At 43.3% G+C, this 25,457-nt stretch overlaps 2 protein-coding genes across 2 annotated transcripts in view; one reads left to right on the top strand and one right to left on the bottom strand.

Annotated features, from left to right (window-relative positions):
• Positions 1-12,462, top strand: part of TOX4 (TOX high mobility group box family member 4) — a 22,082-nt gene extending 9,620 nt beyond the window's left edge. The window contains exons 3-9 of the mRNA XM_007990753.3: positions 1,868-2,110; positions 3,006-3,266; positions 3,581-3,811; positions 5,683-5,763; positions 5,906-6,655; positions 8,286-8,449; positions 9,800-12,462. Of these exons, the coding sequence (XP_007988944.2) occupies positions 1,868-2,110; positions 3,006-3,266; positions 3,581-3,811; positions 5,683-5,763; positions 5,906-6,655; positions 8,286-8,449; positions 9,800-9,860 (1,791 nt within the window). The 3' untranslated portion in view covers positions 9,861-12,462. The remainder of the gene's footprint in view (positions 1-1,867; positions 2,111-3,005; positions 3,267-3,580; positions 3,812-5,682; positions 5,764-5,905; positions 6,656-8,285; positions 8,450-9,799) is intronic.
• Positions 11,429-25,457, bottom strand: METTL3 (methyltransferase 3, N6-adenosine-methyltransferase complex catalytic subunit). The gene is made up of 11 exons (XM_007990751.3): positions 25,236-25,457; positions 17,306-17,523; positions 16,815-17,219; positions 15,334-15,509; positions 14,511-14,727; positions 14,097-14,284; positions 13,369-13,407; positions 12,779-12,887; positions 12,593-12,658; positions 12,312-12,424; positions 11,429-11,653 (listed from the first exon to the last, which is right to left on the bottom strand). The coding sequence occupies exons 1-11, from the start codon at positions 25,333-25,335 to the stop codon at positions 11,542-11,544; spliced, it is 1,743 nt and encodes a 580-aa protein (XP_007988942.1). The 5' UTR covers positions 25,336-25,457; the 3' UTR covers positions 11,429-11,541.

Here is a 25,457-nt window from a genome sequence, read left to right as displayed (position 1 = left end):
GAACCTTTCAGGATCTAGAGGAACCTTGAGGTCTGTAAGCCAACACTTTGGAGACTGAGGCAGTAGGATCAGTTGAGCCCAGGAGTTTGAGACTAGCCTGGGCAACACAGGGAGAGCTTCTCTCTACAAAAAATTTTAAAACTTAGCTGGGTGTGGCAGCACATGCCTGTAGTCCCAAGTACTTGGGAGGCTGGGGCTGGAGGCTTGCTTGAGCCCAGGAATTACAGACCAGCTTTGGTGACAGAGCAATACCCCATCTCAAAAAAAAAAAAAAAAATGAAACCTTTAGGAACTCTTATTTAAAGAATGCATTTTTCAATTACAAAAAAAAAAAAGTGGGTACCAATTGAATTTGATCTGAATCACTTTATATTTACTATGCTATGTGTTAGATTGATAGAATTTAAAATTTCTAAAATTCCAATTATCTGTGATAATTGGTTGGGGTAGGGGGCAAAGGAATCATTATTAGAATATTATTCATAACAATGGTTAATGATGGTTATTAAGCCATTATATGTATCAGGCAATGTGCTAAGCTTTTATGCATGAAATCTCACTTATCCTCATAATAACCATATAAGGGGATTACTATTGTATTTCCCATTTTACAGATGAAGAAAACTTGTTCAAGGTCTTGTACCGAGGTCTCTCTGATAGCAGTCTCTTGCTATTCTTTATAATTGTCTATTGTTGCAAATGCCACCATTTAGATTTTAGTGTTAAAACAGAACCATAGCACTTAACATATCTTAGATCATATCTTGGTCTGTTAGCTGCATGAGTGGTGGCCTCATTCAGAAGAGAAAGAATGTATTATTATTGACCTAGTTGGACTCACAGGAAGAGATTGAGTCTTTAGCCAGCTGGAGTAATCCTTTTCCTCTCTTAAGAGAGAAGCTTGTTCAGCAAGACTAGCATTTTTGGCATTGTTGAGGTTTTCTGAAAATCGTATGCAAATGGGAATCTTTGTCGGGCGCAGTGGCTCATGCCTGTAATCCCAGCACTTTGGGAGGCCAGGGTGGGTGGATCACGAGGTCAGGAGATTGAGACTATCCTGGCTAACATGGTGAAACTCCGTCTCTACTAAAAATACAAAAAAATTAGCCGGGCGTGGTGGTGGGCGCCTGTAGTCCCAGCTACATGGGAAGCTGAGGCTGGAGAATGGCCTGAACCTGGGAGGCGGAGCTTTCAGTGAGCGGAGATCGCGCCACTGCATTCCAGCCTGGGCGACAGAGCAAGACTCTGTCTCAAAAAAAAAAAACCAAAAAAAACCAAATGGGAATCTTTAGTTGTTAACATTATAATTTCTAAAGTGGAAAAGAAGTAGGAAACTCTAAGTGCAAATATTTTAGAGGGGGATAAAGTTTCCATGACAGTACATTTTAGCATCTGTTTGAAAGGAACCTAAAACAACAAAGTACAATTGGCTGGCTGACAGCAAATTTCTGTGGCCTAACAGTTTAGTTGTAATAATTGTGAAATAACTGCTCTATTAGAATCTTTAGAGAGATTTCAAGGATCATAGTAAGCAGGTTATAAAAGCTGTATCCTAAGTAATGGTACTGGAAGAATTTTTCATTAGAACAATAAGCGTAATTTAGGACAAAAGAGTGGTAATGGTAGAAAAGAGATAAAAGAATTGAGAATTGTGACTGATGTTAGCAGCCTTGAATGCACCAAGTGACCAAGGGTATCAGAAGAGAGATTGGTAAAAATAATAGATTCTAAGAAATTGATTATAAAATAGGATCCTAAGCAGAAAAAATGTACCCTGAGAATCTCTAGTACCCCATTATGTTCTTCACTTTGTAGTATGCCATTTCTCCTCTTTTCGCTAATTCTTTTCCCCCTTTTTTCCCTACAGACATTCCATACACCAAGCTTGGGAGATGAGGAATTTGAAATCCCACCTATCTCCTTGGATTCTGATCCCTCATTGGCTGTCTCAGATGTGGTTGGCCACTTTGATGACCTGGCAGACCCTTCCTCTTCACAGGATGGCAGTTTTTCAGCCCAGTATGGGGTCCAGACATTGGACATGCCTGTGGGCATGACCCATGGCTTGATGGAGCAGGGCGGGGGGCTCCTGAGTGGGGGCTTGACCATGGTAAGGGGCAAGACATTGTCAGGCTTACCCCAGCTAACAGGCATGGCATTAGGGGAGACAAAAGTTACTCTATTCCCTACTATACTTGGGTATTACTTGTGTGTCTTCTTGTGGCTAAAGGCTCACCAACAAAGACTTAGTTTCACCTGAATAAATGAAATTTACCATGTAGGTAGATTTTACTTGAAAAATAATTTAAAATTGTACAATGTCTGGTTAGAAAATTATTGTGGTTTTTGGGAAAGTGTTTTCTGCTTTTATTATGACCTTCACATCCTAGGATTCAAATTTGAATGTGATAGCTGGCACGTGGAGGGATTTATTAAAAAATGGTCTGAATCATGTTGAGAAGCCAGCAGATCAGAGCTTTTTTTTTAAAAAAAGGTCTGAGTCAAATATAGTATTGTAGATTACTATGTAATATAAATCAGTATGTTGGGCTTCTGGCACATCAAACCAGTAGCACATATTCACACTCTATATTTGATGCCAAACTTCTGTAATATTGGCCTATTTATGCTGACTGCCTGTGTATTATTATTTTAAAAGCTATTATTTTGGGAGGGTACAGACAGGAAGTTTTTCTTTACTCAATGTGTTGTCCCTACTTATAGATTACTGAATAAGTTGATAGCTCTTTAACTTGTCCAACAGTATGACTTCTCTGATTATTTTTAGTTCTTCTTTTGAGTGCAAAGAAGTAAATTCATTAATTTCTGTACTTTTTTAAAAAGCTTATGTTTTTATTTTCAGTTTTGAAGACAATTTATTTTGTTTTGTATTTTAAATGATACAATCTGGGTAGGCAGGGAATTTATAAGCTATCTTAAATTTAGGGGGGGAAAGTGGTGTTTTTTTATATTTACTGTTTAATTAGTCCTTCTGCTTCTCTCAGGACTTGGACCACTCTATAGGAACTCAGTATAGTGCCAACCCACCTGTTACAATTGATGTACCAATGACAGACATGACATCTGGCTTGATGGGGCATAGCCAGTTGACCACCATTGATCAGTCAGAACTGAGTTCCCAACTGGGTTTGAGCTTAGGGGGTGGCACCATCCTACCACCTGCCCAGTCACCTGAAGATCGTCTTTCAACCACGCCTTCACCTACTAGTTCACTTCACGAGGATGGTGTTGAGGATTTCCGGAGGGTGAGGCATTCCCTGCCAAAATCAATTCTGCTGTGATATTCTAGGATAAAATTCTTGGGATACAGAGCTTAATCAGTATTCTTTAGCCTTGCCATGCCATCTCCTCTGCTCTTTTCTGGGTACGGGGTTCCACCTACCAATTTCTAGTTTATAATTCTCTCAATCCCTATTCTTATTGGTTCTCCATACTTGACCAGTGTCTTTTAATGCTATTTCCATGATTTTTAGCATTTCTGAAAATTCCATACATGTGGCTAGTTTCCAGACATAATACTTGTCATCATCCATTGTGTAATTCTTTTTGTCTCTTACAGCAACTTCCCAGCCAGAAGACAGTGGTGGTGGAAGCAGGGAAAAAGCAGAAGGCCCCAAAGAAGAGAAAAAAGAAAGATCCTAATGAACCTCAGAAACCAGTTTCAGCATATGCTTTATTCTTTCGTGATACACAGGCTGCCATCAAGGGACAGAATCCTAATGCCACTTTTGGTGAGGTTTCAAAAATTGTGGCCTCCATGTGGGATAGTCTTGGAGAGGAGCAAAAACAGGTGAGCAAATGTTGAGGAACTAGTAGTGAATGTTCCAGAAGTTTTTAAAGAGATAAAAATAGAGGTTTTCGGCTGGGCGCGGTGGCTCAAGCCTGTAATCCCAGCACTTTGGGAGGCCGAGACGGGCGGATCACGAGGTCAGGAGATCGAGACCATCCTGGCTAACACGGTGAAACCCCGTCTCTACTAAAATATACAAAAAAAACTAGCTGGGCAAGGTGGCGGGCGCCTGTGGTCCCAAGCTACTCGGGAGGCTGAGGCAGGAGAATGGTGTAAACCCGGGAGGCGGAGCTTGCAGTGAGCTGAGATCCGGCCACTGCACTCCAGCCTGGGGGAGAGAGCGAGACTCTCCTCCTGGGTTCACGCCGCTCTTCTGCCTAAGCCTCCCAAGTAGCTGGGACTACAAGTGCCCACCACCACACTGGGCTAATTTTGTTTTTGTATTTTTAGCAGAGATGGGGTTTCACTGTGTTAGCCAGGGTGGTCTCGATCTCGTGACCCCATGATCCGCCCGTCTCGGCCTCCCAAAGTGCTGGGATTACAGGCTTGAGCCACCGTGCCCAGCCCCAAAAATATCTAAATGTGTGGAAGAAGCTCTGGTAGGGCCAAGCCTTTTCATCTTAAATTGCACACTTCTGCTTAGTGACAGTGAAGGGCTAAGGGCTAATCACAAGGATAGATAAGTGAAACCCTCTGGTTTGTTCTTGGCTTTTGTTGTGCTGTTTGTGGTGGTAGTATTTAGCTTTACCTCCTGAACCCACACAGTAATAATTTTACTATAAGAATTTAAGAATAAGCCCTGGCACGGTGGCTCACGCCTGTAATCCCAGCACTTTGGGAGACGGAGGCAGGCGGATCACTTGAGGTAAGGAGTTCGAGACCAGCCTGGCCAACATGGTAAAACCCCATCTCTACTAAAAATACCAAATTAGCCAGGTGTGCTGGTGGCTGCCTGTAGTCCCAGCTACTCAGGAGTCTGAGGTAGAACTGCTTGAACCCGGGAGGTGTAGGTTACAGTGAGCCGAGATTGGGCCACCTAGGGGACAAGAGAGAGGATGAAACTCCATCTCAAAAAAAAATTTTTTTTTTTAAATGTGAGAAGAGGGCCAGGCCCAGTGGCTCACACCTGTAATCCCAGCCCTTTGGGAGGCCGAGGAGGGCAGATCACTTGAGGTCAGGAGTTCGAGACCAACCTGGCCATCATGGTGAAACCTTGTCTCTACTAAAAATCCAAAACAAGCCAGGTATGGTGGTGCACACCTGTAATCCCAGCTACTTGGGAGGCTAAGACAGGAGAATTGCTTGAACCCAGGAGTCTAAATTCAAAAAAGAAAAAGAAATTCAAAAAAAGGCCAGGTGCGGTGGCCTGGGAGGCAGAGCTTGCAGCGAGCCAAGATCGTGCCACTGCAGTCCAGCCTGGGCAACAGAGCAAGACTCTGGCTCAGAAAAAATAAAATAAAATAAATAGTAGCTATTCTTGCCAGACTCCTTTTGATTGGTTGTCTTTCAGAGGTATGCTCAGTGGAGTGAGTCTGCCATAGAGGTGGTCTTGACTGTTAGCTTTCAGAATTGTATTCACTGATAGGGGTTGTCAGTGATTAGACTATGGCTCAGAAAAAATAAAATAAAATAAATAGTAGCTATTCTTGCCAGACTCCTGTTGATTGGTTGTCTTTCAGAGGTATGCTCAGTGGAGTGAGTCTGCCATAGAGGTTGTCTTGACTGTTAGCTTTCAGAATTGTATTCACTGAAGGGGTTGACAGTGATTAGACTAAGATGAATTGTCATTCATTGATAAATAATACAGAACTATCAGTCTTCCCTAGGAGTATGGGGAGTCTTTTTTTTTTTTTAAAGTCTCTTTTTTGCAGGTATATAAGAGGAAAACTGAGGCTGCCAAGAAAGAGTATCTGAAGGCACTGGCTGCTTACAAAGACAACCAGGAGTGTCAGGTAAGAGGGATAGGGTAGATGGATATTTAAACAAGTAAGAAGTTTTTTGGAAGTATTTGTTAGCAGTTTTAAGAAGTAAATACAACCAAGTGATTTATTTATTTATTTATTTATGTAATTATTTATTTTTGTCTTCTTTTAGGCCACTGTTGAAACAGTGGAATTGGATCCAGCACCACCATCACAAACTCCTTCTCCACCTCCTATGGCTACTGTTGACCCAGCATCTCCAGCACCAGCTTCAATAGAGCCCCCTGCCCTGTCCCCATCCATTGTTGTTAACTCCACCCTTTCATCCTATGTGGCAAACCAGGCATCTTCTGGAGCTGGGGGTCAGCCCAATATCACCAAGTTGATTATTACCAAACAAATGTTGCCCTCGTCCATTACTATGTCTCAAGGAGGGATGGTTACTGTTATCCCAGCCACAGTGGTGACCTCCCGGGGGCTCCAGCTAGGCCAAACCAGTACAGCCACTATCCAGCCCAGTCAACAAGCCCAGATTGTCACTCGGTCAGTGTTGCAGGCAGCAGCAGCAGCTGCTGCTGCTGCTTCTATGCAACTGCCTCCACCCCGACTACAGCCCCCTCCATTACAACAGATGCCACAACCCCCAACTCAGCAGCAAGTTACCATTCTGCAGCAGCCTCCTCCACTCCAGGCCATGCAACAGCCTCCACCTCAGAAAGTTCGAATCAATTTACAGCAACAGCCACCCCCTCTGCAGATCAAGAGTGTGCCTCTACCCACTTTGAAAATGCAAACTACCTTAGTCCCACCAACTGTGGAAAGTAGTCCTGAGCGGCCTATGAACAACAGCCCTGAGGCCCATACAGTGGAGGCAACTTCTCCTGAGACTATCTGTGAGATGATCACAGATGTAGTTCCTGAGGTGAGCCTTTGATTTTAAGTCTTTAGTCTAGTGGAAATGTATAAAAACATTTTTGGTTGACCAAATAAAAGTGGGGGGTTGCTACTAGCATTTAATGCCCAGCAACCAGGAACACAAAACATCCTGCAGATGGGATTTCCTTGCAACAGTGACTTATCTTACCCAAGGTACCCATATTGGTGGTTTTTCTTTTTTTTTTTTTGAGATGTCCATGCCCAGGCTGGAGTGCAATGGTGCGATCTCGGCTCACCACAACCTCTACCTCCTGGGTTCAAGTGATTCTCCTGCCTCAGCCTCCTGAGTAGCTGGGATTACAGGCATGTGCCATCATGCCTAGCTAATTTTGTATTTTTAGTAGAGACGGTTTCTCCATGTTGGTCAGGCTGGACTTGAACTGACCTCAGGTGATCTGCCTGTCTCGGCCTCCCAAAGTGCTGGGATTACAGGTGTGAGTCACTGCGCCCACCCTGTTTTTTTTTTGAGACAGAGTCTCGCTCTGTTGCCTGGGCTGGAGTGCAATGGTATACTCTCGGCTTACTGCAACCTCCACCTCCTGGGTTCAAGTGATTCTCCTGCCTCAGCCTCCCAAGTAGCTGGGATTACAGGTAATCGCCACTACACCCAGCTAATTTTTTGTATTTTTAACTAGAGACGGAGTTTCACCATGTTGGTTGGGCTGGTCTTGAACTCCTGACCTCATGATTCGCCCACCTCGGCCTCCCAGAGTGCAGGGATTACAGGCTTTGAGCCACCGCGTACCCCATAGTGTTTTTAGTGAGATACATTAAGATAAGGACCACTCCTTAACTAAGCAGCGGCCACTAGTTCAGCTGGACAGGATATAGCCTGAACAGTTATTTTTCAGAGTTGTTTACCCAAGGATCTTAAACTTTGGACATATAAAGCTTTTCATTTATCCTGGGTCTTAAGTTCCTTAGCTTGATGTTTTAAATGTGTGTGGGGCAGAGGGTATAGCCAGAAAAATTTAATTGGTTCATACCATTGTTTTTTAAAACACATAAATATGGCCGGGCGTGGTGGCTGACATCTGTAATCCCAGCACTTTGGGAGGCCAAGGCAGGTGGATCACCTGAGGTCAGGAGTTCGCGACCGGCCTCGCCAATGTGGTGAAACCCTCTCTCTACTAACAATACAAAAAATTAGCCGGGCATCGTGGCAGGTGCCTGTAATCCCAGCTACTCAGGAGGCTGAGGCAGGAGAATGGCATGAACTGGGGAGGCGGAGCTTGCAGTGAGCCGAGATCGAGCCACTGCACTCCAGCCTGGGAGACAGAGCAGGACTCTGTCTCAAAAAAAAAAAAAGAAAAGAAAAAAAGAAAAAAAAAAAAGCACTACCTCTTTATTCCCACTACTTTACTTGACTAGCCAGGCTTAAGGGGGAAAAAAAGCATTACCACATGCCCACCTTTCTCCTGATGGGAAAAATCTTCCGTCGTTCTGCTTGGCAAAGTTCTGAAGCTAGACTGTTGAGGGGGAGACCAAGAACTCACTTTCTTCTCCAGTTTTACCCCCAGTGTGAGGAATTGTAATACCTTTTGCTTCATTGGTTTCAACTAGCTAGCTAGGCAGGGAGCAATTTAATCCACTTTGGTACTCTCTTCTTCTCACAGGTTGAGTCTCCTTCTCAGATGGATGTTGAATTGGTGAGTGGGTCTCCTGTGGCACTCTCACCCCAGCCTCGATGTGTGAGGTCTGGTTGTGAGAACCCTCCCATTGTGAGTAAGGACTGGGACAATGAATACTGCAGCAATGAGTGTGTGGTGAAGCATTGCAGGTGAGCTTACAGTTCCCCCTTTTATAATTCAGATATTGGTCAATTAATTCTGTTGGGAAACATGGTAATCTTGAGCATAAAATCAGCATCTCAGTGTCACCTTACCTTAGGTAGAGTAGGTTGCTGTATGTCTATCTGGTCTACTAGAAAAGTGCCCCTACTTAAGAGCTTACATTTGCCACATAGCCAAAGATGACGTAATCAGCAGTTCACATTTTTCAGTTACCACATACCTCTCTGTGCTCTTTAAAAATGCGATAATACATTAGGCTGTTAATGTTTGCAAATATTAGCTTTTCAATCCTTAGTGCAAATCAGACTACTTAGGGAATTAGAATTTGGGGAGAAATGGTAAGTGGAAAGTAGCATATGATGATTTGCAATTTGTGAGGGAAATGGGGAGAAATTTGGAAGATTTTACCCCTCTCCCCAAATTTCTCTGGGAATTACCTATAGCTGTAGGACAAGGCATTTCTATTTCCTATTTCAAAAACTCTACAGTAAATTAGCATTGCCTCTACTTCTGACTTTTAAGCCCACTGTTCTTATATTTCTAAAGTGATACTATCTAACCATAATGCTGCAGGAAATTATCTGGGAACCTATTTGCTTAAGATCGATAAAAAAAATCCAGCTAGGCCAATGTGGTGAAACCCCATCTCTACTACAAATACAAAAATTAGCTGGGCATGGTGGTGGGCACCTATAGTCCCAGCTACTCAGGAGGCTGAGGCAGGAGAATCTCTTGAACCTGAGAGACGGAGGTTGCAGTGAGCCAAGGAGATAACGCCACTGCACTCTAGCCTGGGCAACAGCGAGACTCCGTCTCAAAATAAAAATAAAAATAAAAAAAGACAGATAAAAAGAATGTAGTGACTGGGCGTGGTGGCTCACGCCTGTAATCCCAGCACTTTGGGAGGTCGAGGCGGGTGGATCACAAGGTCAGGAGATTGAGACCATCCTGGCTAACACGGTGAAACCCCGTCTCTACTAAAAAAATACAAAAAAACTAGCCGGGCGAGGTGGCGGGCACCTGTAGTCCCAGCTACTCGGGAGGCTGAGGCAGGAGAATGGCGTGAACCCGGGAGGCGGAGCTTGCAGTGAGCAGAGATCCGGCCACTGCACTCCAGCCTGGGCGACAGAGCGAGACTCCGTCTCAAAAAAAAAAAAAAAAAAAAAAAAATTAGCCGGACATGGTGGCAGGCGCCTGTAGTCCCAGCTGCTCGGGTGGCTGAGGCAGGAGAATGGCATGAACCCGGGAGGTCCATCTCAAAAAAAAAAAAAAAAAGTAGGCTGTAATTCTGTTTCAGTTTGTGTATAATTCTGTTTGTGTGTCTTTTTCTCTCTTAGGGATGTATTCTTGGCCTGGGTAGCCTCTAGAAATTCAAATACAGTGGTGTTTGTGAAATAGTCCTTCCTGTTCTCCAAGCCAGTGAAGAGTTTTCTGCTGGGAACATGTTCAAGAGCCTGTTTTTGAAACACAAGCTGGGCTTCTGGTAGTGCCTGATCACAACCCATGATGGCCGTTCATGTTTCACCCCTTTTCTTCCTTCAGCAGAGGCCAGGCTGTGGAGCAGGGCCACTGAATTTGCTGCAATCTGGAGATGCTTTTTGTTTTCAACCACAAGCAGAAATACCAGTGGTAATAGCAGAGGAAAGGGTGAAGGGAGTATGGGCAAGCAAAGCATAGGTATGGTAGAGGTGGTGGTGGGCTTGAAGAAACTTGTTGGTATAATTGTCATAGGACTTGCCTAAAATATTATTAAAATTACAGGAGTGTACTCAGCTTTGAGCCTAGGAGAAAACGCCACTGTATCCGTTTTAAAAGGGCTAAAAGATTATATTAAAGGTTCCCTCTTAAAAAAAAATGTTATTCCCCATTATCACATCAATACACTGCTTTGAGAACAAAACTTTTCAACACAGGCACACTGGGCCACATGGAAAATGACATCACCCAGGAGTTTATTTCTCTTTATATATATATTATTTCTGCAGTTACCATCCTTATCTGAGTTATCACAATTCATGAATCTAAGAGGCAAAACTACATAGTTAGTAAGAGGTTTTACCAAAGTCTAAAGTTGTATTCACTTGTGTTTGATGAAATATCTTCAAAAGACCATAGATCTATCATTATTTCTTGGACATAATCTAAAGAAAAACAGATTAGAAAAGCCACCTAGTTGTAAACAGCATAAGCAGAAGTTTACAGCACGATAGTCCAAGTGGTGATAACTTTAAATAAAACTCAAATTTTTACTGTCTGTAAAACAGGAAACGCTGTCCTAGAGAACCTCTTCCTCAACCAACCATGTACATAGTTTTATCCTATGCATTCCTGTTTTCTGTGGGGGTTTTTTTGTTTTGTTTTGTTTTTTGAGACAGCCTCACTGTCACCCAGGCTGGAGTGCAGTGGTGCGATCTCAGCTCACTGAACCTCTGCCTCCCAGGTTCAAGCAATTCTCCTGCATCAGCCTCCCGAGTAGCTGGTCTTACAGGCGCCTGCCACTACGCCCAGCTGATTTTTTGTATTTTTAGTAGAGACAGGGTTTCACCATGTTGGCCAGGCTGGTCTTGAACTCCTGACTTTGTGGTCCGCCCACCTCGGCCTCCCAAAGTGCTGGGATTACAGGTGTGAGCCTCTGCAACCAGCCTGCATTCCTGTTTTTTTAATGATTTTGGAGGGTGGGGGTAGAGATGGGGTCTCACTATTTTGCCCAGGCTAGTCTTGAACTCCTGGGCTACAGTTACCCTCCTACCTTGGCTTCCCGAAGTGCTGGGATTACAGGTGTGAGCTACTGTGCCTAGCCTATAATGATCATTTTAATGTTTCCCATGCACTCATTTAGTTTGAACCTTCACAGCAACCCAATGAGGTAATACTCCCATTTCACATATAAGAAATACTGAGAGATGCGTTGCACAAGATTACACCCTGTTAAGTGGCAGAGCCAGAATGGACTTCAGAATCCCAACTACAATACAAATGTTTATTTAAATAAAGAAGAAAGCTATTTTACAAATATCACTCTTCAGGTTTAGCTTATAGAGCCATGGCTATGGATTCTTAGCTCTGTAAGGGAGTACTTCTATAAATTCTTAGGTTTAGAGATGATACCATCTGGGTACCTTTGCTTGAACCGTGCAACCACATCTGGGTCTAGCAGGTGGATCCCATCCAGTTGGTTTCCAAGGGTGATCCTGAAACGGGAAAAGGAGGAGCAAACCAGAAATCCTGGAATTAGAGGGTTTAATAGTGTTAAAAAATGCATACCAAATGAAGACTGCCTATCATCATATTAAATATGCCAATTCTTCTAAAAAGAACTTAACATTAGAATAGTATATGGCAGAATGACTAGTTCAGAATTGGCATAGATTCTGGTGTTAAAATAGACTGGATCTGTATTATCTGAGGGTTAGTAACTAAGGCTTAGCCAGGCCTGCTTCACAGAGTTGCTGCTACCAGGGAGTACTTTGGATAAGCAAAATGCTAGCAGCATGTGTTTTAAGCTCTATTAAAGGGGTGAAAGATGTAATTATTGACAGATTAAATAGATAACTTGATAACCACCAGGGGGCAGATTCAATACATCACAGAATGGCTGAGGAAGATCCTTAGGTTGTGAAGAGAACTGAAACCCTAGGGAGCAGTGCTTTGGGTCCTAGAACCTGTTGAGTTTCTAATGAATATTTGTAGAATCTCATAAAACAGTTTAAATACAAGCTTAAGTGGCTTATGAATCCTCTGAAGCTCATTTATGGACTAGTGGAATACAGTGTGAAGCTCTACTAAGTTCATGTCCTTAATCATAAGTAATAGCCCCTTGAGGACTAGCCTGTTCTCTGGTCACCTTACCAGTTGGGTTGCACATTATGTGGTCGTCCAAATAACTCAATCTTGCGAGTGCCGGGAGATAGTCTTTCAATCATGCCATAGATTTCATCGGGTTTATGACTGGTGGAACGAACCTAGGAAATAAAAAGTAGCTGCTTTTTAAGTTACACAAGATTGCAGTTCTAGCCCCTTCTATTATGTTTATGATCTAAATGAGAAAAATCTGGGATGAGAATACACCCAACATGAATAACTGATACCAACAGAAATGTGGAAGCTTTGGACGCCTGGGAAGCACATACCTCAGCTACGATCACATCACAATCCAGACCCTGGTTGAAGCCTTGGGGATTTCCTTTGACACCAACCTGCTCACCACAGATAACAGATTACCTTATGAAACCACCTTTTGAACTTTTTCTCAGTAAGAAATCAAATGATTCTTCTTTTGTGCTCCACCTATTGAATTGGGCCCCACTGCTGCTCACCAAGCAGTGTTCCTTCCCATGGTTCAACCAGTGACCTGTACGGCCTGTCCGAATGATGCGTTGCAGTTGATTTGTCTTCACCCAAATAATTTCATCTACCCGTTCATACCTGTGGGGCATAAAAAAGAACTAGAGTTTTAGCCAAACGTACAGTTTAGGGGTAGTACCATTTACAGAAGCAAGGAATCACAGAATACTCTGGGAGAAGAAAACATGTATCTCACTGTAACAGTATTACCCTCGGCCGGGCGCGGTGGCTCAAGCCTGTAATCCCAGCACTTTGGGAGGCCGAGACGGGCGGATCACGAGGTCAGGAGATCGAGACCATCCTGGCTAACATGGTGAAACCCCGTCTCTACTAAAAATACAAAAAAATGAGCCGGGCGAGGTGGCGGGCGCCTGTAGTCCCAGCTGCTCGGGAGGCTGAGGCAGGAGAATTGCGTGAACCCGGGAGGCGGAGCTTGCAGTGAGCAGAGAGCGGGCCACTGCACTCCAGCCTGGGTGACAGAGCGAGACTCCGTCTCAAAAAAAAAAAAAAAAAAAAAAAAACAGTATTACCCTCAAAAGAAAGCAACACAACCACTACTTACCCCCAGAGGTTTAGACATTCTCTCCCCAACTCCATGGCCCTAGGAAGAAATGAGTTAAACAACTATTTGTATGCCCTTATTTTTTTTCCTTCAAAATATATGATGTGTTAAAAACACCATAAACACCTTTTCAGTAGACATTCAGTGAACATTTACATGCACAACACCAAAAGCAGCATGGTGGATCTAAGAATGAAAAGATAAAACAGTATTCTCAACAACCTTACCTTTCTCAAAGAACAAATGTAAAGTTAAATATATATTCAGGGTATAATTTGCATTGTAAATGGGCATTAGGACTCACTAGAAAAAAAGACTGGCTGGGTGTGGTGGCTAATCCCAGCACTTTGGGAGCCCGAGGTGAGTGGATCACAAGGTCAGGAGATAGAGACCATCCTGGCTAACACGGTGAAACCCAGTTTCTACTAAAAATACAAAAAGAAAAAATTAGCTGGGCATGGTGGCACGTGCCTGTAATCCCAGCTACTCAGGAGACTGAGGCAGGAGAATTGCTTGAACCCAGGAGGCCGAGGTTGCAGTGAGCTGAGATCACACCACTGCACTCCAGCCTGGGCAACAGAGTGAGACTGTCCCCCGGAAAAGAAGAAAAAAAGACTAAACCAGTCATACATTTAATAGTAGGGCTACAAAAACCCAGGATTTTATCTCCCACTCCGTATTCACTCTGTACTGTATCTGTCCATACCTACATAACTGAATTGCATTACCTGCCTGTGACCCAGAGGAAGAGAAAGCCATCATCCTGTAGTACGGGTATGTTGAGCCTGCGCATCTCATCATCTGTCAGGGTCCCATAGGGCAGCTCCATGTGAATATCCCAGGGTGGGTCAGCCATCACAACTGCAAACTTGCCCAATATACTGACGTCCAGATAGCGGATATCACAACAGATCCACTGCATAAAGTGGTATTTGGTCATCTTCCCTACTTTAACTCTCAGATTCATGGCCCGAGTCCCTCTTTTCCATTTGATTTTCCCTATTCCCTTACAAGCTTATCTATCCCCCTCCATTCCCAATAAGCAAAACAAGATTGCTGAATTATGCTCTGCTTTCTTAACGTGTATGGCTGCCCTACTCAAAATCTGTAAGTTGAGACGAGTTTTCTGAGCAGACAGGTACCTGAGGTGGGAAGAGTCGGTCTGCACTGGAATCACCTCCGACACTCTGTGTAAGAGCAAGCTCCTGGCTTGGCGTGTGGTCTTTGCTGCCAGGGGCCTCAGAATCCATGCAAGCATCAATTTCATAGTGAACATACTTGCAGGTATCCATGTGGAAACATGTATTAAGGAAAGAGCAGTCACCTAAAGACTCATCAGTGTGTTTATTGATAATTCGTCTGGGAAAATAAAAAGGGAGAATCAAGATTGTGCTCCAGACGTAGATCCAACAGTTAAAATTCCAAATGATTTCAAAATGTCTCCTATTTTATTACCCTCCCCTAATTCTATTGTTAGAGCTTTCTCCAAGAGTTTTAAGGGAGGCAGGTAGCATGGAAATCCATAGTTCATACTACAGAACAATTATAATTCATCTCTCAGTAAAGACTGGGTTTCCTGTTTTACCACTGGAAGGCAAGCAGTGCAGGAGACTTAGTTGGTTAGAACAGAATAAAACACTGACCTAAGAGTTCAGGTTCCTTTTCTCCTAAGATTATCCTGCTTTCAGAGTACTTTAACTTTCACTGTGGCTGAGAGACAGACATACCTTGTTATTCTAAGGAGGGAGCTTTTTCTTTAAAAAAAAAAAAAAGTTATTTGGGAATACAGCCTGTGTTCTTGCCACACAATGCACTTCTGAAAGTATACCTTCAGGGTCTGGAGTACTTACACAAACCATAAACTAAGTAAGATTACAGACAGAACCCCAATGACTGGAAAGAGTATGCTGAAAAGGAATGGCTGCTTCTGACAAACCCATCCCACCTCATTCCCTTCCAAGAGACCTGAAGTGCAGCTTGCGACAGGGTCGATCAGCATCACTGGCTTTCATGCACTCCTCCTTCGTTCCATAGTCACAGAATTCTTGCACTTGGGCCCGACCTCGAGAGCGAAATTTTTCAACAATGGATTGTTCCTTGGCTGTTGTAGTATTTAATAGCTCTAGGATCTCCTGACTGACCTGTGACAGAAGTAGCCTTGGACTTAAAATGTCTTGTAGATCAAACTGGCTCTTAGACCAACTCTGCAAATTCTTTTTGACATTAATGTCTTACAAGAGATAAATCAGCTAACTTTTTTTTTTTTTTTTTTTAAGAGATGGGATCTTGCTGTCACCCAGGCCAGAGTGCAGTGGTGTAATCATAACTCACTGTTTCTCCCACTGAACTCCCAGGCTCAAGTGATCCTCCCAGCTCAGCCTTCAATTGTAGCTGGGAATACAGGTGCAAGACACCATGCCAGCTAATGTTTTAATTACTTTACTTTTTGTGGGGATAGGGTCTCACTATTTTGCCCAGGCTGGTCTTGAACACCTCACCTCAGGTGATCCTCCCACCTTGGCCTCCCAAAGTGTTGAGATTACAGGAATGAGCCATTGTGCCTAGCCCTAAATTAGCTAACTTAATATTGGAAAATTGGAGCCTTCAGATAAGAGATTTGTTAGGGGTTCAATTCTTCCTCACAAATATGCATTTGGGATGAAATTAAAATGGAAGAGGCCTGGTTCCTACTGCTAAGCATTATATTAACGTCCCCTCCCCAGGAAGGCATTCCTTCTACAAAAAAACATATTTACTGGGTGCTGAACTAAAAAGTATAGTGCTAAACACTTTACTTTTTAGCTCAGAGTCTATTCAATTCTATAAGGCAGGATATGCTGGTATCATCTTCACATTACAGATGAAAAGACTAAGGCTCAAGAGAAGTTAATTAACTTGTTCAAACTTACACACTAGAAGTACCAAACAGATAAGAACTCATGTCAGGCCAATACTTATACTCAGAACCAATTCACATTATTTAGTCAATTTCTATAACTGGTCTAGTATTCCTCTCCAGAAATATAGGGAGAAATATCTCCCTATATTTCTATATATTTGGATTCCTCTTCTCTTGATCCAATTCTTTCAGATTCAATGACAGATTATCTAAATCAGAATTTGTCGACACTGGCATTATTGACACTTTGGGACAGACAACTGTTTGTTGTGGGGGTTTGTCCTACTATGCACTGTAGGATGTTTAACAACCATCCCTGGCCTCTACCCACTAGATGCCAATAGCACTGCCCCATGTGTGACAATAAAAATGTCTCCAGACATTACCAGACCCCCTGGGAGTTGGGCAGTAGGGAATCATCCCCGGTTGAGAACCACTGTAAACCACCCTCAATTCTAAAAACAGTTCCTTGCCCTAGGGGTAAATCCCTGTCAAACAAAGCTGTAATTAAGAGCATATTGTGAGAGTATTTTCCCGTGACCCCTACCTTCTTGCTCTGTTGTTCCTTGGTGGACTGTTGGTTCAGAAGGCTCTCTATCTCCAGATCAACATCTGAGGCAGCATGTTTCCTTGATTTCTTGGCTGGCTCCTTTGCTGGTTCTGATGCTGAAGAGCTCAGACCAGAGGCTAATGAACTGGCAAAGGCAGCTACTGTAGTTGAGTCCTGTTCTGCACGCCGCTTCTGCCCTGTGACAGTCCCTGCTACCTCCCCAGGGCCCTTCTTTTCTGCCACAGCACCCATCATGGCGGAGAGCTTGGAGTGGTCAGCATAGGTCACAAGAGTAGGATGTGCATCGTCTTGTAGGAGACCTCGCTTTACCTCAATCAACTCCTGAGCTGCAAACTTCTGCAGGAGGCTTTCTACCCCATCTTGAGTGGCAGGAGCATCTGGCTGGAGAAGAAGGGGAGGTAGGGGCAATAAGACACTGACCAGGAACTGAAAATAAGTTGTAAATCCTAACTCTGTCAGGTCATTACCGTGGAGATGGCAAGACAGATGGACACAGCATCAGTGGGCAATGTTAAGGCCAGATCAGAGAGGTGGTGTAGCAACTTCTTCTCTAACTCAGGATCTGTAGCTAATTCAGGAACTGCTGGAGCTGTGCTGGGCTTAGGGCCACCAGAGGTGGGTGCAGTAGGCACTGGGCTGTCACTACGGAAGGTTGGAGACAATGCTGCCTCTGGATTCCGTAGATCTAAGAATGAAGAGAAGTAAAAATGAAAAAAGGCAACCGCTGTTGGTCTATATATTTCTGAGAAGTCAAATTCTCTGGCATTCCCATACATAGATCTTTCATTTTGTGCAGGAAATTCTCTGACCAACTTTAGCACTAGATTACCTATCCTCAATCATACTAAAGCATTAACTGTTTTGTCAATACTGGATTTTCTATCTACCTTTTCTCTATTGGGTGAGTAATGTTTTCCTAATTCCCTATCCTTGTTGTGCTACAAAGAAAGTAAATTAGCAGCATGATAGATTTAAATATCCCTACCACCTTTCTATCAACCTACATTTTAATAAAGGCCAGGAATATACTCAACAACCTAGGCTGGGATCCAATATTCTTTTTGAGGCATGTAGTGTGAATTTTAATGAATTCAGGCCATTGATCAACAAAGTGTACAAAATGACAATGTTGGGGGTCAACAGTGTTACCTGTAACACTCACAATCACAAAAATCTTAATACTTTGCTGAAGCCTTGGTTACCAAATGGTATTTCCTGACTATATTGTTATCATCTATTACTTCACAAGCTGGGTGGCCATCATAACCTTAATAAGATTTGAGAAACTAAAATTAGGACAAAATGTTACCTTTGAGAAAGTCTAATATCTGTGGTTATTTAATTAAAATATAGATGAAATATTAAACTCCTAGTACCTGAACTGAAATTGCTAAATAAAATAACTAGGCCATTAGTTTACATTTAGAAATATTTTGTTTACTTAAATATTTCTACTCTGGCAAGGCACTGTGGCTCACACCTGTAATCCCAGCACTCTGGGAGGCTGAGGTGGGCGGATCACTTGAGGTGAGGAGTTCGAGACCAGCCTGGCCAACATGGTGAAACCCCGTCTCTACTAAAATACAAAAAAAAAAAAAAAATTAGCTGGGGCTGGTGGCGCAAGCCTATAATCCCAGCTACTCAGGAGGCTGAGGCAGAATTGCTTGAACCCAGGAGGCGGAGGCTACAGTGAGCCAAGTTCATGCCACTGCACTCCAGACGGGGCGACAGAGCAAGACTCTGTCTCAAAAAAAATAAATAAATAAATAAATAAATAATTCATTAATTTGAAAAATTTCCACTCTAATGGAAACTTATGACTCGGCTTGGTGTGGAGCGTTCTATCTGTAATCCCAGCACTCTGAGAGGCCACGGTGGGAGGATCACTTGAGTCCAGGAGTTCCAGACCAGCCAGGGGAACATGGTGAAACCCAGTGTCTCTACAGAAAATTTTTTTTTAAATTAGCCACACATGGTGGCCTGTGCCTATAGTCCCAGCAGGCTGAGGTGGGAGGATTCCACTCCCACCCATTTCTTCTTTCATTTTCAGTTTCTCCAGTTAGTAAGTGAATTTAGATGTTCTCTAAGTAATTAAGAAGTGAGAAAAATATTTTTTTTTTTTTTGAGACAGAGTCTCGCTTTGTCGCCCAGGCTGGAACGCAGTGGCCATTCTCCTGCCTCAGCCTCCGAGTAGCTGGGACTACAGGCGCCCGCCACCTCGCCCGGCTAATTTTTTGTATTTTTAGTAGAGACGGGGTTTCACCGTGTTAGCCAGGATGGTCGCGATCTCCCGACCTCGTGATCCACCCGCCTCGGCCTCCCAAAGTGCTGGGATTACAGGCGTGAGCCACCGCGCCCGGCCAGAAAATTTTTAAGTGAGAAATCTATAAAAAGAACCATGTTAGGCTGGGCACGGTAGCTCATGCCGGTAATCCCAGCACTTTGGGAGGCCGAAGCGGGTAGATCACGAGTTCAGGATTTCAAGACCAGCCTGGCCAACATGATGAAACCCTGTCTCTACTAAAAATACAAAAAAAATTAGCCGGGTGTGATGGCGGATGCCTGTAATCCTAGCTACTCAGGAGGCTGAGGCAGGGAATTGCTTGAACCCAGGAGGCAGAGGCTGCAGTGAGCCGAGATTGTGCCACTGCACTCCAGCCTGGGCAACAGAGGGAGACTCTATCTCAAAAAAAAAAAAAAAAAAAAAAAAAAAAGGAACCACGTTAACATAAATATTTAAGTACCTATGACTTGATATTGACTTTTCTCATTGGTAATTTGACTGATTTAATACTGCTCATTCCAATATCTGGTGATATAATTTTGGTTATGAATCCTTGTATTAATAACACCTCCTGGGAGGTTTTTTTCCCCCCACATTACATTCAGAATATTAGAGCTGAAAATACCTCTTTTAAGGTTATTGGGAAGAGGGAGCTTTTGTTTAATATGGTGGATAAAACTTAACTGCTGATTAATACAATTGTTATTCACGTGAAATTCTGTAAACTTTTCACGTGCAAAGTTTTGTATGTATACAGACATTTGGGGAAAAGTTTTATCATCCCTAAAACCAGTTACTGTCCAGAAAATGATTCCGAATCCCTGGGTTCCAAATCCTTCATAAGGTTACTCAATGCCTCTGCTCTGCTGCAACTACACTGACACTCTGCTTCTAATCTAACGAAAATAATGTGTTGGGTTCAGCAAAATAATACATAATACTTGATTTACCCTTTAATTAAGAGGACCACTGAAATTAATATGGTCAGATTACTAATTTGCTGAATCCTTAAACATGTCAACATTTATATGCACATCTTCAATCTCATGAAATATACTGGAGGAGTTCACATATTTACTATGTGCTAAACCTGGCCAAATCTAGTTTGTTTCAATTAAAGATATTTTTTAAGTAATTTTTTTTAAAAAAGATATACTTTACCAACATGAGATATCACACCCATTAGGATGGTGCTTCCTCAAAATCAAAAATAGAATTACGATATGATCCAGCAATTCCACTTTTGGGTATATGCCAAAAAGAATTAAAGCAGGGTCTCAAAGAGATATTCATACACCCAGGTTCATAGCAGCATTATTTACGATAGCCAAAAGGTAGAAGTAACCCAAACGCCCACCCATGGATGAACGAACAAAATGTGTTATATACATACAGTGGAATATTATTTATCCTTAAAAAGGAAGGAGGCCAGGCATGGAGACTTATGCCTATAATCCCAGCACTTTGGGAGGCTGAGGAGGGAGGATCACTTGAGCCCAAGAGTCCAAGACTAACCTAAGCAACCTAAAAAACCTGTTGGGTGTTTTGCCCAAAAAATACAAAAAATTAGCTGGGCAAGGTTGTATGTGCCTGTAGTACATACAACAGGCATCTGCCATCAAACCTAGCTAATTTTTGTATTTTTAGTAGAGACAGGGTTTCACCATGTTGGCCAGGCTGGTCTTGAACTCCTGACCTCAGGTGATCCACCCGCCTTAGCCTTCCAAAGGCTGTGGACACCTGTAATCATAGCTACTCGGGAGGCTGAGGCAGGATAATTGCTTGAACCCAGGAGGCAGACATTGCAGTGAGCTGAGATAGCACCACTGCACTCCAGCCTGGGCAACAAGAGCAAAACTCCATCTCAATAAATAAATAAATAAATAAATAAATAAATAAATAAATAAAAAAAATGCCAATCTAACAAAGGTCTCCCAATATTTTGCCCACAGTATTTTCCACTATTAATGATATGGATACATTTTAGTTCATTTTCTATCCTTGTCTTTTGACACTGAGTTCAGTAGTCGATAATTATCAGATTTCAGTAATGCTATAAAAAACAAGATGTGGTACGCAAATTTTTATTTCCGGTGAGAAATGAATGGAATAATCTGAACTTTTATCAAGTCTTGGGTTGTATCTTACATGACAACATGATTAATAAACTTACGATAGAGTATGTTTCACAAGGGTTTCCTAAGAATCCTAAAGCTTAACAAAATATATTCTTTGAAATAATCAAAATAACACGGAAAGAACAGTGACATTCTGGTTTAATTTGTGTGTTTCATCTTTACCTATTACCACAGTACCAAATGATGGGTCAGATCAAGCTCTGGGTCAGAAGACAAGATACATTTAATTACAACCCCAGAAATACTTTTATAAGAGTCTTAACTAGGCTGGGATTACGTCTGTAATCCCAGCACTTTGGGAGGCCAAGGTGGGAGGACAGATTGAGCCCAAGAGTCCAAGACCAGCCTGGGCAACATGGCAAGGCCTGGTTTCTACAAAAAAATTAAAATTAAAAATTACACGTGCATGGCAGGGCACACCTGTGCTGCTAGCCACTCAGGAGGAGGATCACTTGAGCCCTGAGGTCAAGACTGCAGTGAGCTGTGTTCATGTCCCTGAACTCCAGCCTGGGTAACAGAATGAGATTCTTGTCTCACACACACACACAGAAAAAAGGGTCTTAGCTATATTATTAGCTAGATATACAAGTCAAGAGATACTCATATCTAAAAAAGAAAAAATAAACATAAAAAAGGATATTTACATGCAGGGAGAATACAGTCTTAGTGTCAAAAATATTAAACATGTTTAGCAAGGACCTGGATGAAAGTATCAAGGCTCTAGTAGTTAGGTCTGCACACAGCAAAAAGTTTGGCTAATACCAAAATGTAGCTAATATCATGGAAAAACGAAATGGCCGGGCACAGTGGCTCATGCCTGTAATCCCAGCACTTTGGGAGGCCGAGGCAGGCGGATCATGAGGTCAGGAGATCAAGAGCATCCTGGCTAATACGGTGAAACCCCATTTCTACTAAAAATACAAAAAAATTAGCTACGTGTGGTGGCATGCACCTGTAGTCCCAGCTACTCGGGGGGCTGAGGCAGGAGAATCATGCCACTGCACTCCAGCTTGGGCAATAAGAGCAAAACTCCGCCTCAAAACAACAACAACAACAACAACAACAAAAAAGAAAAATGAAATGAACCTTAAAATGACCAAGAACAATTAGAATCATTCATTGAAAGAGTATGAATTTAGAAATGGAAAAGTATAAAGAAGTACGATGCCCGGCACAGTGGCTCACACCTGTAATCCCAGCACTTTGGGAAACCGAGGTGGGCAGATCACCTGAGGTCCAGAGTTCGAGACCAGCCTGACCAACATGGAGAAACCCTGTCTCTACTAAAATACAAAATTAGCCGGGAGTGGTGACACATTCCTGTAATCCCAGCTACTCGGGAGGCTGAGGCAGGAGAATCGCTTGAACCTGGGAGGCGGAGGTTGCGGTGAGCCGAGATCGCACCATTGCACTCCAGCCTGGGAAACAAGAGCAAAAACTCCGTCTCAAAAAAAAGAAAAAAAATAAGCATGATGAGGAACAATTAAAACCAAGAAACCACCACCACCACAGACAGAGGATGGTCTGTTACAAAAACGACAGAAATGTGAACACAAAGTAATCAATGATATAATACACCAATATAGTGGCTTTTTAAAAGTTAATTTTGTAGGCCAGGCATGGTGGCTCATCACGCCTGTAATCCCAGCACTTTGGGAGGCCAAGGCGAGTGGACTGCTTTAGCTCAGGAGTTCAGAGACCAGCCCGGGCAACATGGTGAAACCCCGTCTACCAAAAATACAAAAATTAGCTGGGCGTGGTAGCACACGCCTGTGGCCCCAGCTACTTGAGAGGTTGAAGTGGGAGGATCGCTGGAGCCTGGGAAGTCAAGGCAGCGGTGAGCCATGATCATGCCACAGCACTCCAGCCTGGGTGACAGAGGGAGACTCTGTCTCTAACTAACTAAATAATTTTGCAGATCACTCTGTTGAAACAAACAACTACCTGATCCTCAGGTCCCCTTTTGCAACTGCCATTACTGAAAGGGAAAAGATTCCACAAGAAAATTAAATAGCCTGGATATGGTGGCTCTCACCTGTAATTCAAACACTTTGGGAGGCTTAGGCAAGAGGACAGCTTGAGCCCAGGTGTTCAAGACAAATTTGGGCAACATAATGAGACCTTATCGCTATTAAAAATTTAAAAATTAGCCAGGCATGGTGGCATGCACCTGTAGTCCTAGCTACTCACAGGATGAGCTGGGAGGACTGCTACACTCCAGCCTGGGCAACCATGAGAGACCCTATCTGAAAAACAAAAGCAAAAAAAGTCGCTGGCATCATTTATGCACATTTTTAAAAAGTTTCAAAACAGGGCCGGGCGCGGTGGCTCAAGCCTGTAATCCCAGCACTTTGGGAGGCCGAGACGGGCGGATCACGAGGTCAGGAGATCGAGACCATCCTGGCTAACCCGGTGAAACCCCGTCTCTACTAAAAATACAAAAAAAATGGCCGGGCGAGGTGGCGGGCGCCTGTAGTCCCAGCTGCTCGGGAGGCTGAGGCAGGAGAATGGCGTGAACCCGGGAGGTGGAGCTTGCAGTGAGCTGAGATCCGGCCACTGCACTCCAGCCTGGGCGACAGAGCAAGACTCCATCTCAAAAAAAAAAAGTTTCAAAACAGGAAACCAAAGAATAGGGGAAACAAAACAAAACAAAAAATTGTATCTATAAATAAATCAATGAAGTTTCTAGAGCAAGGAAAAAAAAAAAACTCTGCCTCTTAGGTAATTCAGGAACTACTCTGAGACTTAACTACTAATTATTGCCTGATCAAATGACTTGCGCTTCTTACTCTACTATCCTCCCCTCTTACCTCTTTAATTATCTAGGTCCTATATAGCCATAAAGGCCAAATTCAAGTGCCAATTCCACTATGATGGCTTTGATGGCTTCACTACCTACACCAGCTCTTGTTACTTCTCTTCACTGTAGACTGTAGATTCATTCGTTTGGTTTCAAACATATATCCTATCATATTCCTTTTTGTAAGCATCTACCTTTGAATCCTATGGCTTTTAAAATTCTTGAGGACAGGGGCAATTTCTTACTTATTTTTGTCTAATTAGACCCATGAACACTGTAGCTAAGAAAGGATAATTAATTAGGTGAGAGGATCCTGCCAGTGTATCTTCTATTTCTAGGGGCCAGAATATGAGCACATGAACCTAACATGATCTAGACAAGATTTAGAGATGGAGTTGAAGATACTGACAAATATTGGAACAATCTACCACAAGGGTGATATTGAGTCACTATTTTTGCAGAGCTTTGTTACTAGTTTGCCTTAAATAATTCAGAGTTTGTCCTGGGGGTAAGGAGTGGATAAGAGTGAACTTAACAATCTTTTAAATTTCCTTTAAGTTTTATGATCGCCACATAGGGGCAACAGGAGACGAGAAAAAGTTTGGAAATCAAACACAAATATTTTCAGATTCCTGCTAGGTATGTAAATTGCTAAGACAATGCCGGTAGGGGTACTCATTCAAAAACACCGAGTGCCACTCTGTACGGGCCACTAAATTGGGCACTGTGGATATGAAGGTTCATTCCTTGCTTACTGTACCCACAGGTGCCAAAAAATGACCACTACAAAATAGTCGTTATAACTGAGGGAACAAAGCGCCATAGCAGCAACAAAAAGCGGTTCTTGCTGCGTCGTGGGATAGGGGGCTGAGAAGCCTCACAAAGGCGACGTCCTCGCAGTCTAAAGAGGAATGGGCAAGGAGGACGAGGGTGGGGCTCAAGCATCCGTCCGATAAAAGTGAGCAAGAAGAACCGAGGCCCAGGGTGAGGAGGAACGGCGAACTACTTGCAGAAGGGCGAAGGTCTGTGCTGCTGAAGGGGGAGATGGAGTACCAATGTACGAGGCTTTATAGAAACGGCCGTTTGGTAAAGGGCAGTGACTCTGGAGCTTTTTCTCTAGGGATCCCGCCCGTCCTCCCCAGTTGAGCCTCGGCCCCAGCAGCCCAGTGCCTCACCCAAATGCCCCGAGTCCTGCTTCCGCCTCCGCTGCAGCCTCTCCCGCAGAGAGTCCAGCTGCTTCTTGTGGGCCTGGATAGAGCTCCACGTGTCCGACATCCTAGTCTCCCAGCCCTGACGCCTCTCGAATAAGGCGCGGCGGACTAGCACCTCCCAGCACTCGCTCCAGGATATAACCAATTCTCACGCGGGCACCCCGAAGGCTAACCGGAAAATGACCC

Source organism: Chlorocebus sabaeus, chromosome 29 (assembly GCF_047675955.1).
Source record: "Chlorocebus sabaeus isolate Y175 chromosome 29, mChlSab1.0.hap1, whole genome shotgun sequence".
Taxonomy (NCBI): Eukaryota; Metazoa; Chordata; class Mammalia; order Primates; family Cercopithecidae; genus Chlorocebus; species Chlorocebus sabaeus.
This window is presented reverse-complemented; position numbering and strand designations above follow the sequence as displayed.

Coding starts and splice junctions, on each gene's coding strand:
- METTL3 (XM_007990751.3), bottom strand. CDS start 25,335: ATGTCGGACACGTGGAGCTCTATCCAGGCCCACAAGAAGCAGCTGGAC. Junction 15,510..16,814: donor AGGAACAACAGAGCAAGAAG/GTAGGGGTCACG, acceptor CTTCTGTCACAG/GTCAGTCAGGAGATCCTAGA. Junction 11,654..12,311: donor CATAATGTGCAACCCAACTG/GTAAGGTGACCA, acceptor TTCCCGTTTCAG/GATCACCCTTGGAAACCAAC.